General features: G+C 33.8%; 1 protein-coding gene across 1 annotated transcript; it reads left to right on the top strand.

Moving 5' to 3' along the window:
• Positions 1–289: 289 nt before the first annotated feature.
• Positions 290–19,404, top strand: LOC136814781 (uncharacterized). The gene is made up of 20 exons (XM_067071207.1): positions 290–356; positions 641–730; positions 974–1,033; positions 1,382–1,493; positions 2,952–3,110; positions 3,576–3,645; positions 3,761–3,814; positions 4,061–4,678; positions 4,957–4,991; positions 5,369–5,452; positions 5,620–5,667; positions 7,114–7,165; positions 7,514–7,555; positions 7,945–8,010; positions 10,058–10,137; positions 10,281–10,340; positions 14,561–16,108; positions 18,064–18,287; positions 18,522–19,022; positions 19,268–19,404. The coding sequence occupies exons 1-20, from the start codon at positions 347–349 to the stop codon at positions 19,402–19,404; spliced, it is 4,050 nt and encodes a 1,349-aa protein (XP_066927308.1). The 5' UTR covers positions 290–346.
• Positions 19,405–22,698: the final 3,294 nt, after the last annotated feature.

Below are 22,698 nucleotides of genomic sequence, written 5' to 3'. Positions count from 1 at the left end.
ATTTTTCTGGAATCTCATGCTTTGTATCTGGACATAAATAAAAATAATCGTTATATATTATGTGGAGTTATGATACAAAATAGTAAATTTGTAACTACTCATTACATACAGAAGCATGTTTTCATGTACATTACCTAGTGATTACTGTGTTTGAATTAATAATTGCTTCCTAAAATATTACTCCCTTTTTCTTGCTATTGGGTTGCTTTTTTTTAACTAGCAAGAGAAAGTGCTTTAGCTCACTTTTCATTTGTTAAAAAGTAAAAAGAACTTGCTTTTATAAAATTATAGATAAAAATTGATAAGAGATTACAATTGACAGATAGTAAATGAATTCATGTAAATAATGCAAAGAAGTAAGTTTTATTTTATTATTGAATAATCTTTAGGTTTAACTTTATATATTTCTTTGATTGTAAATTGTACAAAAACAATAGTGCAAGGCCAATTAAGGTCAATTATAAGTTATAATTTTATTTGATTTAAATATGAAGTCAACACCATGGATATATGTTTGCTTTCAACCTTTTTTCAAAAAAAGTTCAAAAATGAAGAAGGAAAAAAGAAGGAAAACCTTCTAGAAGAAAATTACACTACAATAACCATTTTCAATGACATTAGATTAATCTTCTTATTTTAGAACTTCGAAGAAAAAAGCAAACACTGCAAGAGTTACTCAGGCTTGACGAAAGCGATCGTTTCTTTATACATAAGATAGACAATGATATTGGTAGGAATTGTTATTAAAATCTGGTTCTATAATCTGAGTTTCTTGTATACTCAGAATATTTCTATATTTAATGTCCTTAACCAGTATTCTTTTGCAATTTTCACTCTCACGATTATCTTTTCAATAAGTAAAATATTGCTATCTATTTTGACGCCTATCAAAAATAATAAAGGTTTAAAACATTACTGACAGCTAATTTGAAATAAATTTTAGTATTTTTCAATTTTTATCCAACTGTTTTAGGTTATGGAGTTTTTGCCAAGAAGAGATTCAACCGTGATCAATTCTTATTGGAGTATAAAGGTTTGTCATGGTTTTGTAAAAGGGATTTAGTTTTATATTATGTCAACAAAAAGATACTTTCTATTTTACTTAGAAAGATTTCCTAAATTTTCTGACCATATTTTTTTATTTTTAGAAAAGATGCAATTGAACTCCAAGCGTGGCTAAATTATTCTAGGCTTAAGAACATGTCACTCAATAAGTCCCTGTCTTTTTGTTGGAAAACTGACCTGCACACATTTTAACATTTTAAAATAAGATTTTCAGATCTTCTTTTAGATCTTGGTTAACTGAGAAAGATTTTTTCAGAATGTCCATTGTCCTACTTAAATTATTCAAGATTTAATTTGCCTTTACTTTTTTCTTCAGGTGAAGTTGTGAGTCAAGCAGAAGGTAGAAAAAGGGCACAAAAATACAAAGAAAAAGGAATTGGAAACTATATATTTGATAAAATCAAAAACTGCGCAGAAAAAACTGTTAGGTAAAGAGGATTTCATCTACTCTGAACTACTTTCAAGGGCTTTCTATGTACCGTTTACCATTTAAAATACACAATGATTTTTCTGTTAGCATTACAGAGAATTTCTATTTCTTTTTACCCTTAAAAAAGATGGGATGAGTTAAAGCTCTTACTAAATGCTCTACTTATTGATTACTGAAAATAATTTGCGTTTTTTAGAAAAAACAATTCAATTATTTTTCTCAAGATTTTTAACCACCAATTATCAATCATCAAAGGCCTGTTAGCAATTCCAGCCTGACCCTAAATAATACAGTTTATTTAGGAAAAAGAATGACAGAGTTCACAAAAAATAAAATCCTGAAAATCTAAACCACACTTTACAGTATATGACTTATATTGTTGATTTTTTCAAAATTTAACTACATGATTTAAATTCCATAAGGGAAAAAATTTTAACAAATTTTTTACACACACTTCACACTGTAAACCATTCTTTCTTTTTGTATACCTTAAAGGAAGAAATTTTGGCGGAAAGAAAATTTGGCAGATTTGGCAGATTTGACTGAAATCCGCCAAATTAAGTTCCCGCCAAAGTTTCTTTTTTCCGCCATCAGCCAAATTAAATTCCCGCCAAATTAAACATTTTGAAAATATGATCTCCTTTAAGGTGTTTTTGCTATTTTTTCGCTGTTTTGATGCCATCTTAAGGTTAAATTTTTAAGCGACCGCCAAATTAAATTCCCGCTAAATTTAGTTTTTTCGTCCATCCGCCAAATTAAATTCCCTCTGAAAAAACTTTTTTGGCCATCCGCCAAATTAAATTCCCGCCAAAATTTCTTCCTTTAAGGTAGCTTATTATTGTTAAATATTTCTTTTTCTACTGGGGGACCCATAAAAAAGTTTCTCCCTTTCTTTCAAGTTTTTTTTTCCAGAAATAATTGAAGTCATAAAAAAGTTTTTTGCTTACAACTTTTCGAATAATTATCAGAATTTAATAAATCATCGCTCAAAATTTATCGTAGATATTTTGAAAATTAAAAAAAAATTTCTGTTAAAAAACCTCTCTGAAAGATAGAAACTTGTTTGTGGTCACCCGATGTGGGTCAAAATAAAAGATTTGTATTGGGCTTTTCTAGAAAAAAAAATTCTACCCCATGTTTAGGATACTAATTTTCAAAGGAATGACTCCCCAGATATCCTTATTTTCAGAAGAGCCTGTGGATATTCTTTTATATTATATTCTTTTGGATAGCTTTAATATACTTCACTCCCTGGATAGCCACCTTGTATTAGATGTTTGGCCCCTAAGATGTTATCTATACTTCATCAAAGACGCATTTAACCACCTGAATAATTGATATCCTCAACCAAGAGATTCGACTTTTTTCTTGAAAGTCCAATTGCATTCTCGTGTTTTCTTTAATACAATTTTATATTTTATGTGTTATGTCATTTTTACTCTAATTTTACTCTAAGTATTGATGCAACAATGTCTTCTTCATATGGACGACTGGTTAACGATTCCCCTGAAATTTATGCAAATTGTGTAATGAAGCGAGAAAGGATTGGAGATTCATTCGCCCTTTGTTTGTTTGTAAAGAAAGATATTGATATTGAAATTGGGACTGAGTTAAGGTAAAAATCTGGTTCTTTGTAAGGTTAATCAGGTTTTTTTACAACTTGACCAACAAACAACTTGAACAACATTTTGAAGGGAGTTCTAGCTGGAATACCAGAAAAAATAATAGTACAGTACTAATAAAATTTTTAACTTAAATATCTTGTGATCAAGCTATCAAAACCGTATAAAGCAGGCCTTGTTTCAAGAACCTGGTTACAATTCACGAGAGTGATCTGCTTATTGCTTAATAGTTTTTTAAGATTATCTTCTGAAAGTTAATTCTCTATTTCTTGACTTTCTTGAAATTTTTCTTCCTGGGTACTGAGTTTTATCTTTTGAATTTGTTAAAATTTTACATCGGAAAAGGAAATAGAAATTTTTGCAACAAATAATCTAGGTCTCCGCATACCTTCAGTTGAGTTTAGCTTTTGTAACACAATTTAAGTTAGACCAAAAAATATTTTTGACTTTTGTTGTAGGTATGACTATTGTTTTGGGTTACGGACAGCACATATAGATACTGATGCAATGCCATGGAGACTGAATGAAGTAAGTTTACTCTATATTATTCAGGCAGATCTTTAATGTTCATTTATACTGTCAAAATTTTCACATCAAATTAAATCTGTGAATAACATGTTTCACGGTCGTTTTTTTTATTCAGGAGCGTTACGGAAAACCCTGCACAATACCTGTTCCAACTACCTTTGAAAATTTGGTAAGACTTTTATATGTGACGATTCATAGCAAAAAGAGTACAAAATTTTGTTTTCATGTGCTAGGCCTTGAGCGCAATTTACTGATTTGGATTAAATGTTTTTGAATTTTATTTACATTGATGCTCCCCCTTACAAAGAGGTAAAAATGTTGATAAATATTTTATATGAAGTGAGTTGAAGTTATTATTTTGGAAGGTCTGATTGTTCAAAATTCTATGAAAGTATCGTAACTTTTCGCTCTACAGGAGGCTAAAGAAGAAACAGTGAAATTGGTCCATTTTGAAGTAGAATATAGGATTGGAGGCGATGGAACAGTAGAATTGGACGATGGAGAAGCAGAACTGATTGATGGAAAAACAGAACTGAACAATGGAGAAGCAGAACTGAACAATGGAGAAGCAGACCTGAATGGTGGAAAAGCAGAACTGATTGATGAAGAAACAGAACTTAACGACGGAGTGGCAGAACTTAACGATGGAGAATTAGAATTCAACAGTGGAAAAGCAGAACTGAACGATGAAGAAGCAGAACTGATCACTGTAATAACAGAACTCATTGATGGAGAAACAGAACTTATCGATGGAAAATCAGAACTGAACATTGGAGAAGCAGAACTGAACAATGGAGAAGCAGAGCCGAATAGTGGAAAAGCAGAACTGATTGATGAAGTAACAGAACTCAACGACGGAGTTGCAGAACTTAACAATAGAGAATCAGAAGTCAACAGTGGAAAAGCAGAACTGAACGGTGTAGATGCAGAACTAAACGGTGGAGAAGCAGAACTAATCGATGATGAAACCATTACTGAAGTTGAACAAGTCAAATTTGATGAAGACATTATACCACCTACCCCAGATAAAAAGGTACAATTTAATTAAGTGAAAATGTGTGTGAAAACTTTAATTTGGCTACTCATTCATGGTAAAGTTCTAAGTGTTTACTTTTTCTTTTTTCTGAGGGCTTAAACCATAGTTCCATGCTTGAACTAAACAACCCTAGAATCAGTCTTTTGTAAGAACTCTTTCATAAGAAGTAAGAATTATACATGTTTAATTTTTACGCCTTCTGGCAGAGGACCTTTTTAAAAGCGCATAAATTCATTTAAAGTCAGTAAAAATCTCTATTTTACGATATATTTTAGGCTTTCAAGAGTTTGGTGAAAAACCAATCTGTAAGGTATAATGTTAATTATGTTAATTATGTAATATTTTTTAAACTGAACTTAATAAATGGCATAAGCTATGCACTTGGTTCGAATCATGTCATTTATTTTTTTATGGCACACCCGTTATATATTTTTAAGCAATTCAAAGAATTACTGTCCAGGGTGGCAGAGCAGCATATGCATTTCGTCCGGGTTGACTCATCAGCATGGCCTACTGCACCCTGGCTAGCCAGATCGAATCGGTAATCAGCAGATGTAGTGGACGGCGTCCTTGACAACCATGCTATTTTTGAAAGACAAAATATTACTGCCCACTGAGTTGATGATTGTGTAAGTGAATAGTTCTAACACAATATCTAATCCTTTGCTTCACATTTTCTTATTTTAGAATAATCACTGCGAAAGAAATGAGAGCCCAAATTGCAAATTATGCTGACATCATCGAAGCTGCCGTCAAACAGCCCGAATACAAGTAAATTTTTATGTTATTAGCTAATGATTTGAGTCTATTCACATCGATTACGATTTTGATGCTTTCCCTGGCGACGGATCAAAACAGATACTTTTGATTTTACCTTCTTTGAAAAACATTTTCAATACCTATTCCATGATGCAAAATTGTACTATTATTTTTATTAGGCTTAGCAGACCTGTTATCAGTGTTAGAAGATACTTTAGAAATCGAAGGTATTTGGTAATTGGTTTTAGTAAACAAAATTTAAAGAAACTGAACGTTGTGTTTTTCTAACCACTTACTATTTTTTCTTCTTGAATCTACTTATTTTTTTAATCCTGTGAAATTGCACGACCAATTCGGATTGATAATTCATTTTTAATAAACAACAGTATGATTGACGTCAAATTTTTTTCTGGCTGGTTGTGCTCGTCGAAATGCATCAAAATGGCGAAAACTAAAGAAATACCAAAAAAAATCGAAATTCAACAAAATAATGGATTCTGCACCCCTGACAACTGCTTCATGAACGAGATTGTGAAGGACAATGATGTGCTACAATGTAGAAGATGCGAAAGGTTTGTCCATTATGCATGCACGGAGCTACCTGCCTATCAGATACAGTTGTGTCTCCAATACAAAAGCCGGCGCTTCGAATGTGCCAAATGTGTTACAGTCACGCCAATTCTTCTGGAAAAGATCAAAACAAGTACAGAAAGAGTGCGTAAGGACAAGGCAACAAATACTGATAAGGTTAATAATGGAGAGCAACAAGGAGATAAATCTACAAACGCTCGATTGGACAGGCTGGAGAAGAAAATCGAGAAACTTTTAGATAAGGAAGATGTCGCTAAAGATAAAAAACAAAGGACATACGCAGAAACTACCAAAGAAGAACTGAAGAAGCAAGAGGTAACTATGAAACAACAGACATATGCTAGCATTACAGAGTTAAAGAAACAAGAGGTAACGATCAAGAACTTCATCAAAGAAGAGAAAGAAGAAGTACGATGGCTGAACCTGACAAAGTGCAATATCATTGTTCACAACATTGGTGAACTCAAACATGAAACCCTTGAAGAACAGCGAACAAGTGATAAAGATTACGTCGAAGAATTTGTGAGCAGCCAAATGGGACTAAAGGTAAACATCGTCAGCGCAGAAAGAATAGGAGCTCGAAAGAACGAGATGTTCAGGACGAAACGTTGGCGACCCTTAAAAGTTGTGTTAAGGAATGAAGAAGAGAAACGTCAGATTCTAGCATCAGTCCACAAGCTAAAGAAAATTGTAACTGATTTACGAGTAACCGATGATTTTTCTAAAAAAGAACGCGAAACCATCAAAGAATGGCATAGGAACGCAAAAGAGAAGACAAAGTTACAAAAGGATGGCAGTCAAATAAAGGTTAGAGGAAGTCCTCGGACTAGACTCTATTTCAAGAAGATCTGCTGTGACTTACGCGTTACTGAAAATGAAATATTGTAAAGACGACTGATTTAGAGGCCAAATGTGCGCCTACAAAATGTTAAATAAATATGATTATTTCATAGAGGTCGATAGACCTGCGAAATATATTACTATAAATAAAAAAAAAATAATGATAACCCAGTTTTTTTAGCCTTACCCAGAAGCACCTTATACAAGTATAATTAATTTGTTGTTTGTCTACTTTTCTTCAGGTATCTTCTAGTAGATGGTTTAACTCTGCTGAAGCAACCTGTCATATTTAAGGTATTGGTCATTTTGTGGTGATGCTTAACGTTTGATTTCTAAAAAAATGTCCTTTGAATCTGGAACTCTTGTAGAGAACTAGAAGTATATGTTAGAAATCAACGTTTTTCTGATTTCAGGACATTTTTGTATCATATATTCTCTTCTTTCCTTACCTAAAAACTTTCTGAGTAGTGGTCCTCAATACTTATTAATTCAAATCTTTTATTTTTAAAAAATTCATCGTTACCTTAAAAATTGTCATTGTTTCTACATATTCAATGTTCATTTAATAATCCGGTAGGTTCATAAAAGTAATGCAATTATCCTTCGTTATACATTGTATCTGTTTTTTATTTCATTTTTTAGGATGTATATCATGCCATAGGAAATGATGAATGTCTTTGCAAGGTACATTTAGAATGTGTTCGTACTAAAATATCAGAGATTTTGTTAAGTAACCTGGTGGCCGTAAGTAAATCTTTGAAATATTTTAGTGCATTGGTACCATAATTAGCACATTTTACAAATTTATGAATCTTCGTGATTATAAAAAAATAGAACAGATCTATTTCGCTCCATTGTCTCAGGGACAAAATTTGAGTGTTTTTTATGGGTTTTTCTCTCTTTTTTTGTGCCACAAAACAAAACAAAAAACCATGCGACACGACGATTTTTTCACACGTTGGTGCAATGGAGCAATGTCTCACTGGTGGAGCAATGTCTCATTGCACCAACGCGGAAAAGAAAATCTCGTGTCGCCGTAGCTTTATCAGTAATTTCTTTTTAAATTGTTATAGGAAGAAGAGATGTCGGACATTCCCATTGATTTCGACCGTGACGCACCAGATGATATCTTCTTCCATGTAAATATACTGTGGAAACTTTGTTTGTCTATTTTGCCCATTTTTTGCTCTTTTTGGAGTACTTTGAATTGAAGGACCATACAAATTTATAACAAGATACATCTTTTTGGACCTACCTTAGGGGGATGATGCAAATGGTAATTCCCAATGTGACGGAGCCCGATTTTCGAAAATGAATTTTTTTCGGTCACCAGATCCGGAATTAGCATCCCCTATAACTATAATTCGTATATCGTAAAAGGGGTTAAGCGCGAAACGATAACAAAACAAATTTGACGGGGATGCTGGCAGCCTAGCTTGGAATTATGCTTAATTTTTTGGCCATTTTCAGCCTCGATATGCTTATAAAAAAAGAGTGTAGGTATGAAAGATCTGATTACATATTTTGAAGTTTGAAGTTTTTGTTTAGTGAATATTGACATTTTTGGTGCAGTAGTTTTTTTTGGACCTACCCCGGTGGAGGTCCTATAAATTAACCTTTGTCCGTTCGTCTGTTCGTTCGTTATTAGCTTTCCTCATGATTGGCTCGTTAGTTTTTTCTGATTTTTTGCACAAAGATGCATAACTATAAACCCTCGAATGTGACGGAGCCCGATTTTCAAAAAAAAAATTTTTGGGGCAAATTTGGGCCAAAAAACGGCTAAAAAACGGGTTTTTTGGACATTGTGAAAAATTAGGTCGTTAATTTTTTCTGATTTTTTGCATGAAAGTAGGGTACCATCGTAGGTAAAAGATGGCTTAAGCGAATTTTTGCAAAAAAATTTTATTGGCTCAAAAAACGCATGTTTATCTATAAGAATAACTATTAATAAGCATACATCAATGTTCTTAGTCAAATTACTCAATTTTTTAATGAGATTTTTGCTCAGGAGGGCTTACTTTTAAAGAATATATGTGTTTCGACATGAAATTTTGGTTGCTTGGCGTGCTTTTATAAAAAAACTGGCCAAATTCAATATTTTTTTATAAGCACATTATCAATTACTTAGGTATTAGCTTTCCTCGAGATTGGCTCTTTCATTCTTTACGATATTTTGAACAAAGATGCATAACTATAAACCCTCGAATGTGACGGAGCCCGATTTTCAAAAAAAAATTTTGGGCAAATTTGGGCCAAAGAACGGCTAAAAAATGGGTTTAAAAAATGGGTGAAAAATTGGATCATTAATTTTTTCTGATTTTTTGCAGGAAAGTAAGGTACCATCATAGGTAAAATACGGTTCAAGCAGATTTTTGCAAAAAAATTTTAGTTGGCTCAAAAAACGCATGTTAATCTATAAGAATCACTATTAATAAGCATACATCAATGTTCTTAATGAAATTACTCAATTCTATTTTATGAGATAGATGTTTTTTTTGCTCATGAGGGCTTACTTTTAAAGAATATATGTGTTTAGACATGTTTTTATAGAAAAGCTGGCCAAATTTGATATTTTTTTATAAGCACACTATCAATTGCTTAGGTATTAGCTTTTCTCGAGATTGGCTCTTTTATTCTTTATGATTTTTTGCACAAAGATGCATAACTATACACCCTCGAATGTGACGGAGCTCGATTCTTGGAAAAAAATATTTGGGGTAAATTTCAGCTAAAAAGAGATGTTTTTTTGCTCTCGAAGTCTTGAATATGAAAGAATATTTCAAGAGCATGAAATTTTGGTTTGTAAAGGTGTTTTTTTATAAGAAACAAACGACTAATTTTAATAGATCGTCACTATTTGTGTTCTGAATGATTGTTTAATGGTCACGCTTATGTAGATATCAATTATATATGTGTTAAATGCATAACCAGGTAGGTCCATAAAAGTATCACTTGTTCATCTTCATTTTTCTTTTTCATTTTCGATTTTTTTTCAAACTTTTAAATTCTTAAAATACTTCATTCATTAATATCTTTCCAGAAAGGCATTAGTTTACAATAGCACTCTTCAATTAAGAGTAGAGCCGACTGACGACTGCCTATTTTGTTTAAAGAGACTTTAATATAGATTTCCAAGTGCTTCAAAAGGTTTATCCTGATTTATTCTCATTGATATAAATTTTAAAGGACGATAATCCTCGTCGAATATGGTGTGTCATCGATACTGGTCTGAAGGAATCACTAGAAACACCATTAGAAGGAACAAAGTAAGTGAATCAGTTTTTCGTAACACTTTTATTTTAGGGTCTTAGAGAATTGCGCAGATTTACTTCATAATCATTTTGCTTTTTAGTTTTTTGCTTCTGTATATTTCCCAGTGAACTGTAATTTGAATTAATAATTTTTTAAGGACTATCGACCAAACATCGTCACGGAAATCGCCAAGCATTATCAAAGCTCCTTCCAAAAGGTCAGTGATAGTTGTTTTTAAAATATTTTAGCTAAGCCCTGGTCCTTCTTAAAAAGTGCATTAAGAAGTTCTTTTTCACATATTTCAAATTATTATGCAATCTTCTGGTTTAACTAGTTTTTGCATTTGAAGACGTGGGGTTGATTGGGATTTCATATATCCATATATAAATATACAAGGTCTTGAAAAATCTACTTTCTTTCCTTCGTTTTCGTTCTTTCTCAAAGAAATTGACGTCAAAAAAATGAAGCCGTTGCATTGATCAGTGCAATAAATGAAGCGAAACAGTGCAAATAAAACAAACAATGCAAATATGAAAATATGACGTTTATGCACTGTAATGTAGCCAATCAGATTGCAGATATTTTTCATGTCATACGATAAAAAAAAAAGTTTCTTTACTGTCCAATATTTTCGAATATATAGCTTCCGTGGAGGGTATAAATTTGTAAAATTGACGTCACTTAACTGTTTTGTTGACAGTTTTGCGTCTTCTTTTTGACGTTACGTCACAAAATAGCCATCTAAGTTATTCAGAAAAACTACCAAGAATCCTTTCGAAATCCCGATTTTTGAGCTTATAATCTGGCAAAAACGAGCAATATTTTAATGTCGAAGGGATAATAAACCATTGTTTAACAAAATGCCGAGAAAAGTAAACATTCTCCCATTTCTACGGTTTTTAAATCGGTATACCATGGTTTCTATGATTTTCCTCAGCAGTTTTAGACTTCCATGAGTCTTTTGACGGGGCTCTAGTTTAGGTTTACATTAAATGTCTTTATATCCGTACCCTTTTTCTGAGTTTTGAGTGTGCAAAAGAATTGAAGTATTTCTCACCGGCTAAGTTATGAATTGTCCTTTATGAACTATATTTTGTCAAAATTTTAGAATGTTTGAAGAACACTTTGACTTCGAATCCTTCATCTTAAAAAAAATTCTTAAGAATTTAAATCAAAATTTAAATTTTATTTCTCATCCAACCATATGCAATATTTTGAGCATTTGCTGTTGAAATTGAACAAAATGCAAACGAAAACATAGAGAAGTTCCTTTGCCCTCAATTTCTATTCTTTTTCAAGTCGATATACTTAATATTATGAGCATTCAAAAATATGGAAAAGATTCTCACATTTCTACTGTTTTCAGATCAAATCATATGATAATAAGAGTATTTGAACGAATTGCATTCAAAAATCTCGAAAAGATTCTCACATTTCTACTGTTTTCAGATCGAATCATTTGATATTACGGGTATTTGAAGGAAATGCAAATGAAAATATCGAAAAGTTTCTTTGTCCCTAATATCTACTGTTTTCAAGTCGATATACTTAATATTATGAGCATTTGAACGAATTGCATTCAAAAATATTGAAAAGATTTTCACTTTTCTGTTTTCAGATCAAATCATATGATATTACGGGTATTTGAAGGAAATGCAAATGAAAAGTTTCTTTGGCCCTAATTTCTACTGTTTTCAAGTCGATATACTTAATATTATGAGCATTTGAACGAATTGCATTCAAAAATACCGAAAAGATTTTCACTTTTCTGTTTTCAAATCAAATCATATGATATTACGGGTATTTGAAGGAAATGCAAATGAAAACACCGAAGTGTTTGTTTGTCCTCGAGTTCTACTGTTTTCAAGTCGATATACTTAATATTATGAATAATTTGAACGAATTGCATTCAAAAATATCGAAAAGATTTTCACTTTTCTGTTTTCAGATCAAATCACATGATATTACGGATATTTGAACAAAATGCAAACAAAAACATCGAAATATTTGTTTGTCCTCGATTTCTACTGTTTTCAAGTCGATATACTTAATATTGTGAGCATTTGAACGAATTGCATTCAAAAATATCGAAAAGATTTTCACTTTTCTGTTTTCAGATCAAATCATATGATATTACGGGTATTTGAAGGAAATGCAAATGAAAAGTTTCTTTGGCCCTAATTTCTACTGTTTTCAAGTCGATATACTTAATATTATGAGCATTTGAACGAATTGCATTCAAAAATATCGAAAAGATTCTCACTTTTCTGTTTTCAGATCAAATCACATGATATTACGGGTATTTGAACGAAATGCAAACAAAAACACCAAAGAGTTTGTTTGTCGCTAATATATCTACTGTTTTCAAGTCGATATACTTAATATTATGAGCATTTGAACGAATTGCATTCAAAAATATCGAAAAAGATTCTCACTTTTCTGTTTTCAGATCAAATCACATGTTATTACGGGTATTTGAACGAAATGCAAACAAAAACACCAAAGAGTTTGTTTGTCGCTAATATATCTACTGTTTTCAAGTCGATATACTTAATATTATGAGCATTTGAACGAATTGCATTCAAAAATATCGAAAAGATTCTCACTTTTCTGTTTTCGAATCAAATCATATGATATTACGGTTATTTGAAGGAAATGCAAATGAAAACATCGAAATATTTGTTTGTCCTGTTTGTCCTGTTTTCAAGTCGATATACTTAATATTATGAGCATTTGAACGAATTGCATTCAAAAATATCGAAAAGATTTTCACTTTTCTGTTTTCAGATCAAATCATATGATATTACGGGTATTTGAAGGAAATGCAAATGAAAAGTTTCTTTGGCCCTAATTTCTACTGTTTTCAAGTCGATATACTTAATATTATGAGCATTTGAACGAATTGCATTCAAAAATATCGAAAAGATTCTCACTTTTCTGTTTTCAGATCAAATCACATGATATTACGGGTATTTGAACGAAATGCAAACAAAAACACCAAAGAGTTTGTTTGTCGCTAATATATCTACTGTTTTCAAGTCGATATACTTAATATTATGAGCATTTGAACGAATTGCATTCAAAAATATCGAAAAAGATTCTCACTTTTCTGTTTTCGAATCAAATCATATGATATTACGGTTATTTGAAGGAAATGCAAATGAAAACATCGAAATATTTGTTTGTCCTGTTTTCAAGTCGATATACTTAATATTATGAATAATTTGAACGAATAGCATTAAAAAATATCGAAAAGATTCTCACTTTTCTGTTTTCAGATCAAATCACATGATATTACGGATATTTGAACGAAATGCAAACAAAAACATCGAAATATTTGTTTGTCCTCGATTTCTACTGTTTTCAAGTCGATATACTTAATATTGTGAATAATTTGAACGAATTGCATTCAAAAATATCGAAAAGATTCTCACTTTTCTGTTTTGAGATCAAATCACATGATATTACGGATACACGTTTTTTTTTTTATATAAGGAACACGTTTATAAGGAACTCGAGGCTGAAAATGGTTCAAAAAATAAGGAATTGTTAAGGAACTGCCCAGGCTGAGAATAAATGGATTTGAAAATAATGTACCTTATTGGGACTAATTTGACCAAATTTTGATCTTTCAAGGGGCAAAAAGTTCAAAATTTCCTATGTAGTAAGGAACTCGATAAGGAACTTTGAGACTGAAATTCTCTGTAAAAATAAGGAACTCCAGGCTCAGAGCAAAGTTAAGGTTCCTTATAAAAAAAAAACGTGTATTTGAACGAAATGCAAACGAAAACACCGAAGTGTTTGTTTGTCCTCAATTTCTACTGTTTTCAAGTCGATATACTTAAAATTATGAATAATTTGAACGAATTGCATTCAAAAATATCGAAAAGATTCTCACTTTTCTGTTTTCAGATCAAATCACATGATATTACGGTTATTTGAACGAAATGCAAACGAAAACACCGAAGTGTTTGTTTGTCCTCAATTTCTACTGTTTTCAAGTCGATATACTTAATATTATGAGCATTTGAACGAATTGCATTCAAAAATATCGAAAAGATTCTCACTTTTCTGTTTTGAGATCAAATCACATGATATTACGGATATTTGAACGAAATGCAAACGAAAACACCGAAGTGTTTGTTTGTCCTCAATTTCTACTGTTTTCAAGTCGATATACTTAAAATTATGAATAATTTGAACGAATTGCATTCAAAAATATCGAAAAGATTCTCACTTTTCTGTTTTCAGATCAAATCACATGATTTTACGGATATTTGAACGAAATGCAAACAAAAACATCGAAATATTTGTTTGTCCTCGATTTCTACTGTTTTCAAGTCGATATACTTAATATTGTGAATAATTTGAACGAATTGCATTGAAAAGTCACTTGCATTTGTAATAAGTCTCCTCAATTTGTTTTTTTTTGTTTAGGTGCCGTACACAGAAAATGTGTCCACATTGCAATACTATTCAAAGTGATCTTCCTAAACATGTCAGAATACATCACAAATGGACCAACAAAAAATCGAAAAATGTGGTTGGTCTCTTTGGCTTACGAACAGTACCACCTATTGGTAAAAACAAGAAAAGAATAAGAAAAGCATGCCCGTTTCCTGATTGTTTCGCAATCACAAAAAACCCAGGAGAACACCTGAGAGGAAAAACTCATAATAAAAAGTCATCTGATGATGACTACAAAACATTGTTGAAACTTTTTAAGCCCTACGACCCCAACTTAATGGCCGTGAATTGGAAGGGAGTTAGATCACCGACCAAATCACAAGGTTTACTCCAAAAATCGAATGTCACTGGAAAGTCAAACTCAAAAGAAGATGAATCTGATTTGGAATCTGATTTGGAATCTGATGATGACTTTGGTGAAGGCGTTGATTCTGATTCAACCCATTCTGAGAATTTCTCATCGCCCAATCTCAGTTATGATAACTCATTGCCAAATTTCAGTGGAGATCGCTCATTGCCTAATCTCAGTGAAGATCCCTCATTGCCAAATCTCAGTGAGGATCGTTTTTCAGCCGATATGAATCGAGATACTTCCAATATTTCTGCTCTTCTAGACAAGTTTCAGACCTATATGACTGGCCCTTACCGTGGCAGAGATTCAAGGTCAGTAAAGACAGTGAGGGGTGATGTGGAAAGAGCATTTCGTGTAATTGGTGTCAAGACCGTATATCCACTGATTTCGGATGATAAACTACTTTTGAGTTATATTCAACAATTGGAAGCTAACAAGAACCTTCCGGGAACAATTAAAACATACCTCTCATCTCTGATAGACTTTTTACAGTTTTTATCGCAAGATAAAAGCCATCAATTAAATGTTCTTGAAATTGTTCGAACCGAGAAAATGTTGATACAATGGAGGAAAAAATTTAATAAGAAAGATAGGATCCAAAGTCACGTGAGACGAGCTCAGGACAAAAAAATGCTCGTAACTCGCGAACAAGTCCGAAAATATGATGAAGGCCGTGTGAAAGCACAAGCTAACAAATTTTTTGAAATGTTTAGAAAAGACCCAGATACCAAACTAAGAAGGTCTGTTGCTACAGCCTTAAGAAACGATTTGATCGTCGAAGTTGGTCTCGCCAATGCGCATCGAAGCGGAGTATCGATTCAAATGAAGATTGATGAGTTTAATGGTCACCATTTTGCAGACGGGTTTTACAAGGTGCCAGTTTGGGACCATAAAACTATAGCATCATATGGACCCGCTCCTGTTCACCTGAGACCCACCGCCTTTGAAAATTTTAGAACATATGTCAACATTATCCGGCCAAAACTTAATCCAAACTCTGATGAAGTTATTTTGACTTGGTCAGGAGGACCAATGCAATCTTCTGATCCTTCGAAAGTGCTACATGCTGCATGGAAGAAAAGTGGTATATTCGACGGTCAACAAATACCAAAAAAACTTGTGCATGAATCATTTTTGAATCGTATTTGTTCGAAAATCACACCAAAGTGTCCGAAAAAAAATTGGCACCCAAGTTATTTTGATTCCCCTACCCCTTAGCTTTCCAAAAATGTATAACAAGTGCTTTGACTAAAAAAATCGAGCGATTTTACAAATTTCCCCCTACTATTAGTCCTGTTTAGTCACAAATACAAATGAGTTTTTTATAAACTACTGTCCAATATCCTTCTCCTTTCTACAGGTACAGATAACAATGATAGCCCAATGAGGACCCCAAGGAAATAGTCAGGCAGCTGAGGTCACATAAAAAAAGTGAGTACCTACAAAATTTGCGAACAAACCAAACGCCACAAATTCCATTAAAAAAACACTAAAGAATTGTTACTGAGCAAACCGGAGTTTCCAAAATTAATTATGTATTGAACAGTAGCTCTTTGAAATTACGAAAACGACACCTTTCTTTTCTCGTATTTTCATGCCGCCATCTTGGAAATGTTTGTTTACAATTCGGAGTTCTAACATCACGGCACCGATGCACCGTGCTTCGAGACGGGGGTTAACACTTCTATTAAAGTGACAATTATAACAAACAAGTTTAACAAATTTAAATATTTTTTGTATTAACTTAGTTAATTGTAATGTTTTCTTTATTTATTTTTCAATTTAATTAGTCAAAAGGATAAAAAAGTCTTTTTTCAAACTATTAAAACTTTTATTCGACCCCCTAAATATACTTTTGTTTACATTCCAGAAAAAAAATTATAGCGGGAAAATGGAACGCCAAAAAAATATTTTTCACTTTCGTTTTCTCGTTTGTTTCTGGCGGGAGAACTTTGAAATGCTTTCAAATCATGATGGAGGGGGATGAAAATTTTAACAAAGTTGATTCACTTTTAATGACACCACCAAAGAAAAAGAAAAGGAAGGAAAGTTGTTTTATTCATGTCTACACCGGAAGTGATCTGAGGGTTCGAAAAATAACTGATGTTTCACTAGAACGTTTAAAGCAAGCCAGGTGAGTAACTTTTTGTCTTGACTTTTCCCTTTTTATTCTTTTAAGTGGCTATTCCGTAAATAGTTCCTCATATATTTCCTCATAAATTTCCTCATAAAACATTAAAAATTCACTTGAATACTTATTTTATGCTTCTATTTTTATTTTCCAAGTCTAAGCAAGGAAAATTATGTTTGTGTATCCCTTTGGCTTTTTAGTGGGCGAGAAGGTGCGTCACATGGCGCTCTAGCCTGGATCCGCACATTTTTGTCAAACATAAAAATTTTTGATCAGGTTTAGCTTTACAAGAATGAAATATAGGTAAAAAGTATGAAATATAGAGATTTTGGACCCTTATTAAGATAGATCCTATAAATTCTTAGCAATTTTACACATTGCAACGGGTAAAAAGTATTTAGCCTGGGCACCCAATTGATGAGTATATTGCCCGGGGGGAGCACTCTAGGTAAGTGACCTACCGGGCGCGTTCGGCCCGGGAAAAAGTGCACTGTAAGGGTGTAAAATTTGAGAAAATAAAGGGCAAAAGATATCGAAAAATTGCACTATAAGAGTCGATTTTCAGCCAAATTTTTCCTGCACTGTAAGGGTCCGATTTTAGAGACCTGATTTTTGGCCGAACGTACGGTCGTTTTCATAATCGAGTGCCCCCTGGGGTATATTGTTACGAATTCATAGAGGGATACCCTGGAGAATACTGTTCTTGCTGACCGCGACATATTTGTTCAGCGGTAGGGCGTCGAAAAGCTGAATTATTATCCAAAGATGCACCCTCCTTTGAGAGAACTGACTTTCCCATTCTTTTACACGTTTTTAAGGACTTACGGTACCTGAGACTTGTGTGGGTGAAACATACAAAATACCCTAGGCATATCAGAGGAAAACCCATGTAGCCTTTATTGGTCGGTGTCTGGCACTTCCCGTAGTTTTATTCTAATTTTCAAATTACTGTAGCGTCTTTATTAATTCTGTTATTCCCATTTAACATAGCTCTATCCGGGAAGATAAAAACGCGATCGAATTGCTGAATGGACCAAACGCGAGTACATTAGAATACCACGTCAAATGTTACGATGTTTACACACATTCGACAACGCTCACCAACATACAAAAAAATCGCTCTGAAAACGAAGTACCTGAAAACCTTGTAAATAATTCCGATACCGGTCGCCGTCGATCTTCCCAAAGAAAGCGAGATCGTGGAGCCGTACACCGTATGTCTTCTTATATTTTCGACATTGCAATTTACTACCCACTATAATCTTAAATCATATAATATTCCTCTACCTTTTTAAAATATTTATATCTAGGCTATTGTTTATTCCTGTGCCTGTCTCACGACCCTATGTAATATAAATACTGTTCCAAACTTTTCTTATGTTACCCTGTTTTCCCACGATTAATGTTATTGCTAGCTTATAACTAAAAAATTCATCAAAACTTTTCAGGGAAAAATATCGCAGACGATGAGTGCTGTCTTTGTTTCAACAAAAAATCGAAGGAAGGTAGTGGTTACGAAAAACTTTCGAAGTGTGTCACCGAGCGGGCAGCATTAACCCTACAAGAAACAGCCATCCAAAAAGGGAACAACCAACGTCTTCTTGCGGAAGTCTCCGGAATATCTGCGAGGGATATTGTTGTCAAAGAGTTGCAATACCACCGTTCTTGTCATGCAAACTTCACAAGAAAAGAGCGTAATCAAGTTCAAAAACCTTCCGACGAAGCAACTGAAGCCTTATTAGCTTTTGTCAAAGAGCGTGTTGTGGATAGTTGTGAACTTGTGACCCTCAATCGATTGCCGGAAGAGTTTTCCAAAATTTCACCTAATGAAAAAGTCCCTGATAAACGCACTTTATGTGACACCGTCATTGATCATTTAGATGGAAAAGTTGACGTTTGGACACCAAAACACGGTGAAAGGTTTTTATTTAACAATGTACTGGAAAAAGGTCAGATCATAGAGCTGCTTTTTAAAAAACTTAAGAGAACAAAGAGTAAAAGGAATGTCTCTCTTAAGAGGCAAATTGACATTGTTGGGAAAGCGATAAAGAGAGAAATCAAAGCTCTCGACGAAACCTACGTCAATTGGCCTCCCAGTGAAGATGAAATTGTGAGGTGCAGAACAAAGATACCACCGCTGTTAGAAAGCCTTATCACCACAATCATCTCAAGTGTGAGAATGTGCCGATTGAAGAAAAGGAAGAAGAAAATAATATCATCAATTTCTCAAGACATCATTTACAATTGTTTGAATGGCAAGTACCGTTGCTCAAAGCAGGCTATCTTTGGTTGGTGCGTCAAACGAAAAACTGGATCTCGGTCGATGATTGAATGGTTGAATCGCATGGGGCATTCAATCTCATATGATGAAATCAACTTCATGGAAACGTCACTTGCCCTCCAAGCAATCGAAAACGACTCAGTGCAAACATACGTACCATCTACTCTTGTTCCTAATTTGTTTTTAACATTTGTTTGGGACAATAATGATATTAATCCTGAGACTTTGACAGGTATTTCGAGCATATCTTTTCGAAAATAGTGTATTTCAAACTCCACTAATCGTTAATCATTGATTTCAACTTTTTACTGAGACCTTATCTTTGGCATAAATTGATTCTACCAGAAATTTGACATTCTTCTTGTTGTCTATCAATTATTAAATAGTCGTTGCCTTAACATTTTCCTTATTATTTTTAAGGTGAATCAATGCACGTCACAAATGGAATAGCTATCCAACTCAAACAAGAAGCGGAAAATGAAAGGAGTGCTACATTGCGAACGACACGTGGCAGAGAAGAAAGAAAGCGTTCATTTGCTCCATTACCTAGTGAAATCGCACGCTACAAAAAAGGCAAGAAAAGAGCGGAACCTGATGACATTGATGTGTCGACAGAAACTGATGACATTGAGAGAACAGATGCATCTAGACTTATGGATTTCTACTGGGTGCTCCTCCGTGAGAATTCGAAAAACGTCCCTTCTTGGAAAGGTTTCAACTACTTGATTTATCCATACGAAAATGAACCTGAACATAATATCAGTTACCTTCCAGCCATCAACGAATCACCAACAAAGTTGGACACTGTATTGGAGTTACTCACCCAATCTAAATTAAAAGCTGAGAAGCTCCAACTGACTGAGGTTGATGTAGTTGTTGACCAAGCAATATATGCGAAGGCATGCGAGGTATTATTTTCATTTATCTAGGAATTTTGGTTTATAAATACTGATTAATGTAATCAAACAGCAATATCAGGCTACTTTCGCAATTTATTGTCATTAAATTCTAGTTTCCCAATTCTTTTCACTCCATCTATATTAAAAAGTAGGAAATAATTCTACCAAGCACCTGGGTGAAAACCTTATTTCAAACAAAATCCTTTTCAAAGGCTGCATTTTCTTTTCTTCATTCAGGTTTTGATGAATCCGGTTCATAAAGATTTAAAAGATTTCATTGTTTTGAGGATGGGTGCATTTCATACATCGTGTATATTCATTGCAGTGATTGGCAAACGTTTTCACGATGCAGGACTACGTGACTGGATAATTGAATCCGACTTACTAGGTATATTTTCATTCGATAAAACCCTTATCAATACCCACTTCGGTAAGCTAACTCTATTTACGAAAAACATTTTTTACAAAAAATCATTTCATTCACAGGCTCTGGAGCGTCAATTGATCGTATGCTGAATGGCAAACAGTACAACCACGCCATGCGAGTGCTGGAATATCTCTACGAAGCGCTGACTCGTTTACAAATCGAAAGCTTCAAGAATTGGCTTAAAGAAAACAAGAAACAACATCTTCTAGAACGTTTTACATCTACTGATGAATTTGATGAATGCAAAAAAACTGTAAGTCTCTCAAAAAACCTTTAGTGTTCCATTTCTCTCTGAAGGAACATTTCTGCATATGATCTAGGTTGAGTTAACGATGAGTTGTTATTTTTAGCTCGGTAAAGCTTTTTCATCTAAAAAAGAATATATTATATTTTGACTTTTTTTGACATTTCCAGCCTTCTTTGGACACGTTTATGGAAATCATTAAAGACGAAGAGTTTGCGGATGAGGTTCAAAAGCATGGAGAAGTTTTGCGCAACGACAGAGGAGCTACTAGCTCATTTTGGATGTCTTGTCTCGACATGATGAATATCCTATTTGCCCATAACCGAGCAACAAAACTTGGTGACTGGGAGCTCCATCTCGAAACAACCCGCAAGATGATCCCATGGTTCTTTGCTTATGACCGACAAAATTATTCAAGATATCTCACCTTTTACTGGGCTGAAATGATGAAATTAGAAGATACCCATCCAAATATTCATCAAGAGTTCATGTAAGTGATAGCATTGAAATGAAATTATTTATAAAGATTTATGCCTGGAAATTAGTTTTGTCAGTTTCATTAAGCCTCGAATAAAACCTTTTTTCGATTACAGTCTTTCTTTTTAATCTTAAGAGTAACTGCTGCAAAATTAATATTGTTCTAAAATGTTATCTTATTCTTTTGTCTTAATCAGGAATGGAAATTTCTCTGTTAAACGATCACCTGGCAAATTCAACAAAGTTCCGACCGATCAAGCCATTGAGCAGTCAATCAACCGTGAACAGAAATGCAGTGGGGGAATCAAAGGGTACAGTACATCGCCCGGCACCATACAAAGATGGGTTTTGACTAGCCACATCGCCTCCAAATGTATGGCCCAAATGCAAGAAGAGTTTGGCAACCGCTCTGACAGTGTTCCAAAGGATTTGCGTAAGACCCGTATGGAATTCCACATTACAAACGTGGAAACAGCTCTCGAAGTTCTCACTAGTTGGGGATCACCATTCGACCAACGTGATGCATTGATCAATATCACGTCTGGGCTTGAAGCTAATGAGGAAGTCACCAAGCAACTGTCTGAGGCTTTAAAGAGAGGTACAGAAGCGATGAACTTATTTATAGATGATCGTATCAAAACATCGAAAGTTTCTTTCTATGAACCGATCAAACAGCTAGCCTTGAAGACGTTCAGCTCCATGGCCAAGAAGAAAACAGTCAAACTACAAGATAAAACCATCACGCTCGCTGCCGAAAGAAGTCTTTTCGGGAGATTACTTGTTCTTGCCAGAAATGGAAATGGCTTGACTTTGAGACAAGTCCTACAGTATTCATTAAGTCCAATTCCTTGGGCATTAGGGTTGCCAGATGGATCAATGGTCAAAACTGCAAAGTCAAAGCTGCTTAGTAAGTATGCCATTCTTTTCCCTATTCCAAAATCCTTATCGGTATGTCCCTTGTTATATTGTTACGTCTGTTAGTTCTGGCGAAAAGGACATTAAACTGATTCAGTGAGAAATACAAATATACCTCTGGTGTTGGTTGAAAATCGCTTTATAAAAGTTTCATATTCAAATTTTGATTGTGGCAGAAAAACGAAAAACCTATCAGATATTAACATTAAAACATCTTATTTTCAGATACGATCGAAGCATCATCTCCATCAATCTGCGAAGCGGTTCCACCAGACACGCCGTATGTGGTTGATGGTATGGTTCTGATCCAACAGATAGACACCAAAGAGCTACTAACATTTGGCGATGTATCAGCCAGTTTGCTGAACAAAGTTGCCAAATC

The sequence above is a fragment of the Clytia hemisphaerica genome, unplaced genomic scaffold, assembly GCF_902728285.1.
Source record: "Clytia hemisphaerica strain Z4C2 unplaced genomic scaffold, Clytia hemisphaerica genome assembly, whole genome shotgun sequence".
Lineage (NCBI taxonomy): Eukaryota > Metazoa > Cnidaria > Hydrozoa > Leptothecata > Clytiidae > Clytia > Clytia hemisphaerica.
Note: the sequence above shows the minus strand (reverse complement) of the source record. Positions and strands in the feature narration are given on the sequence as shown.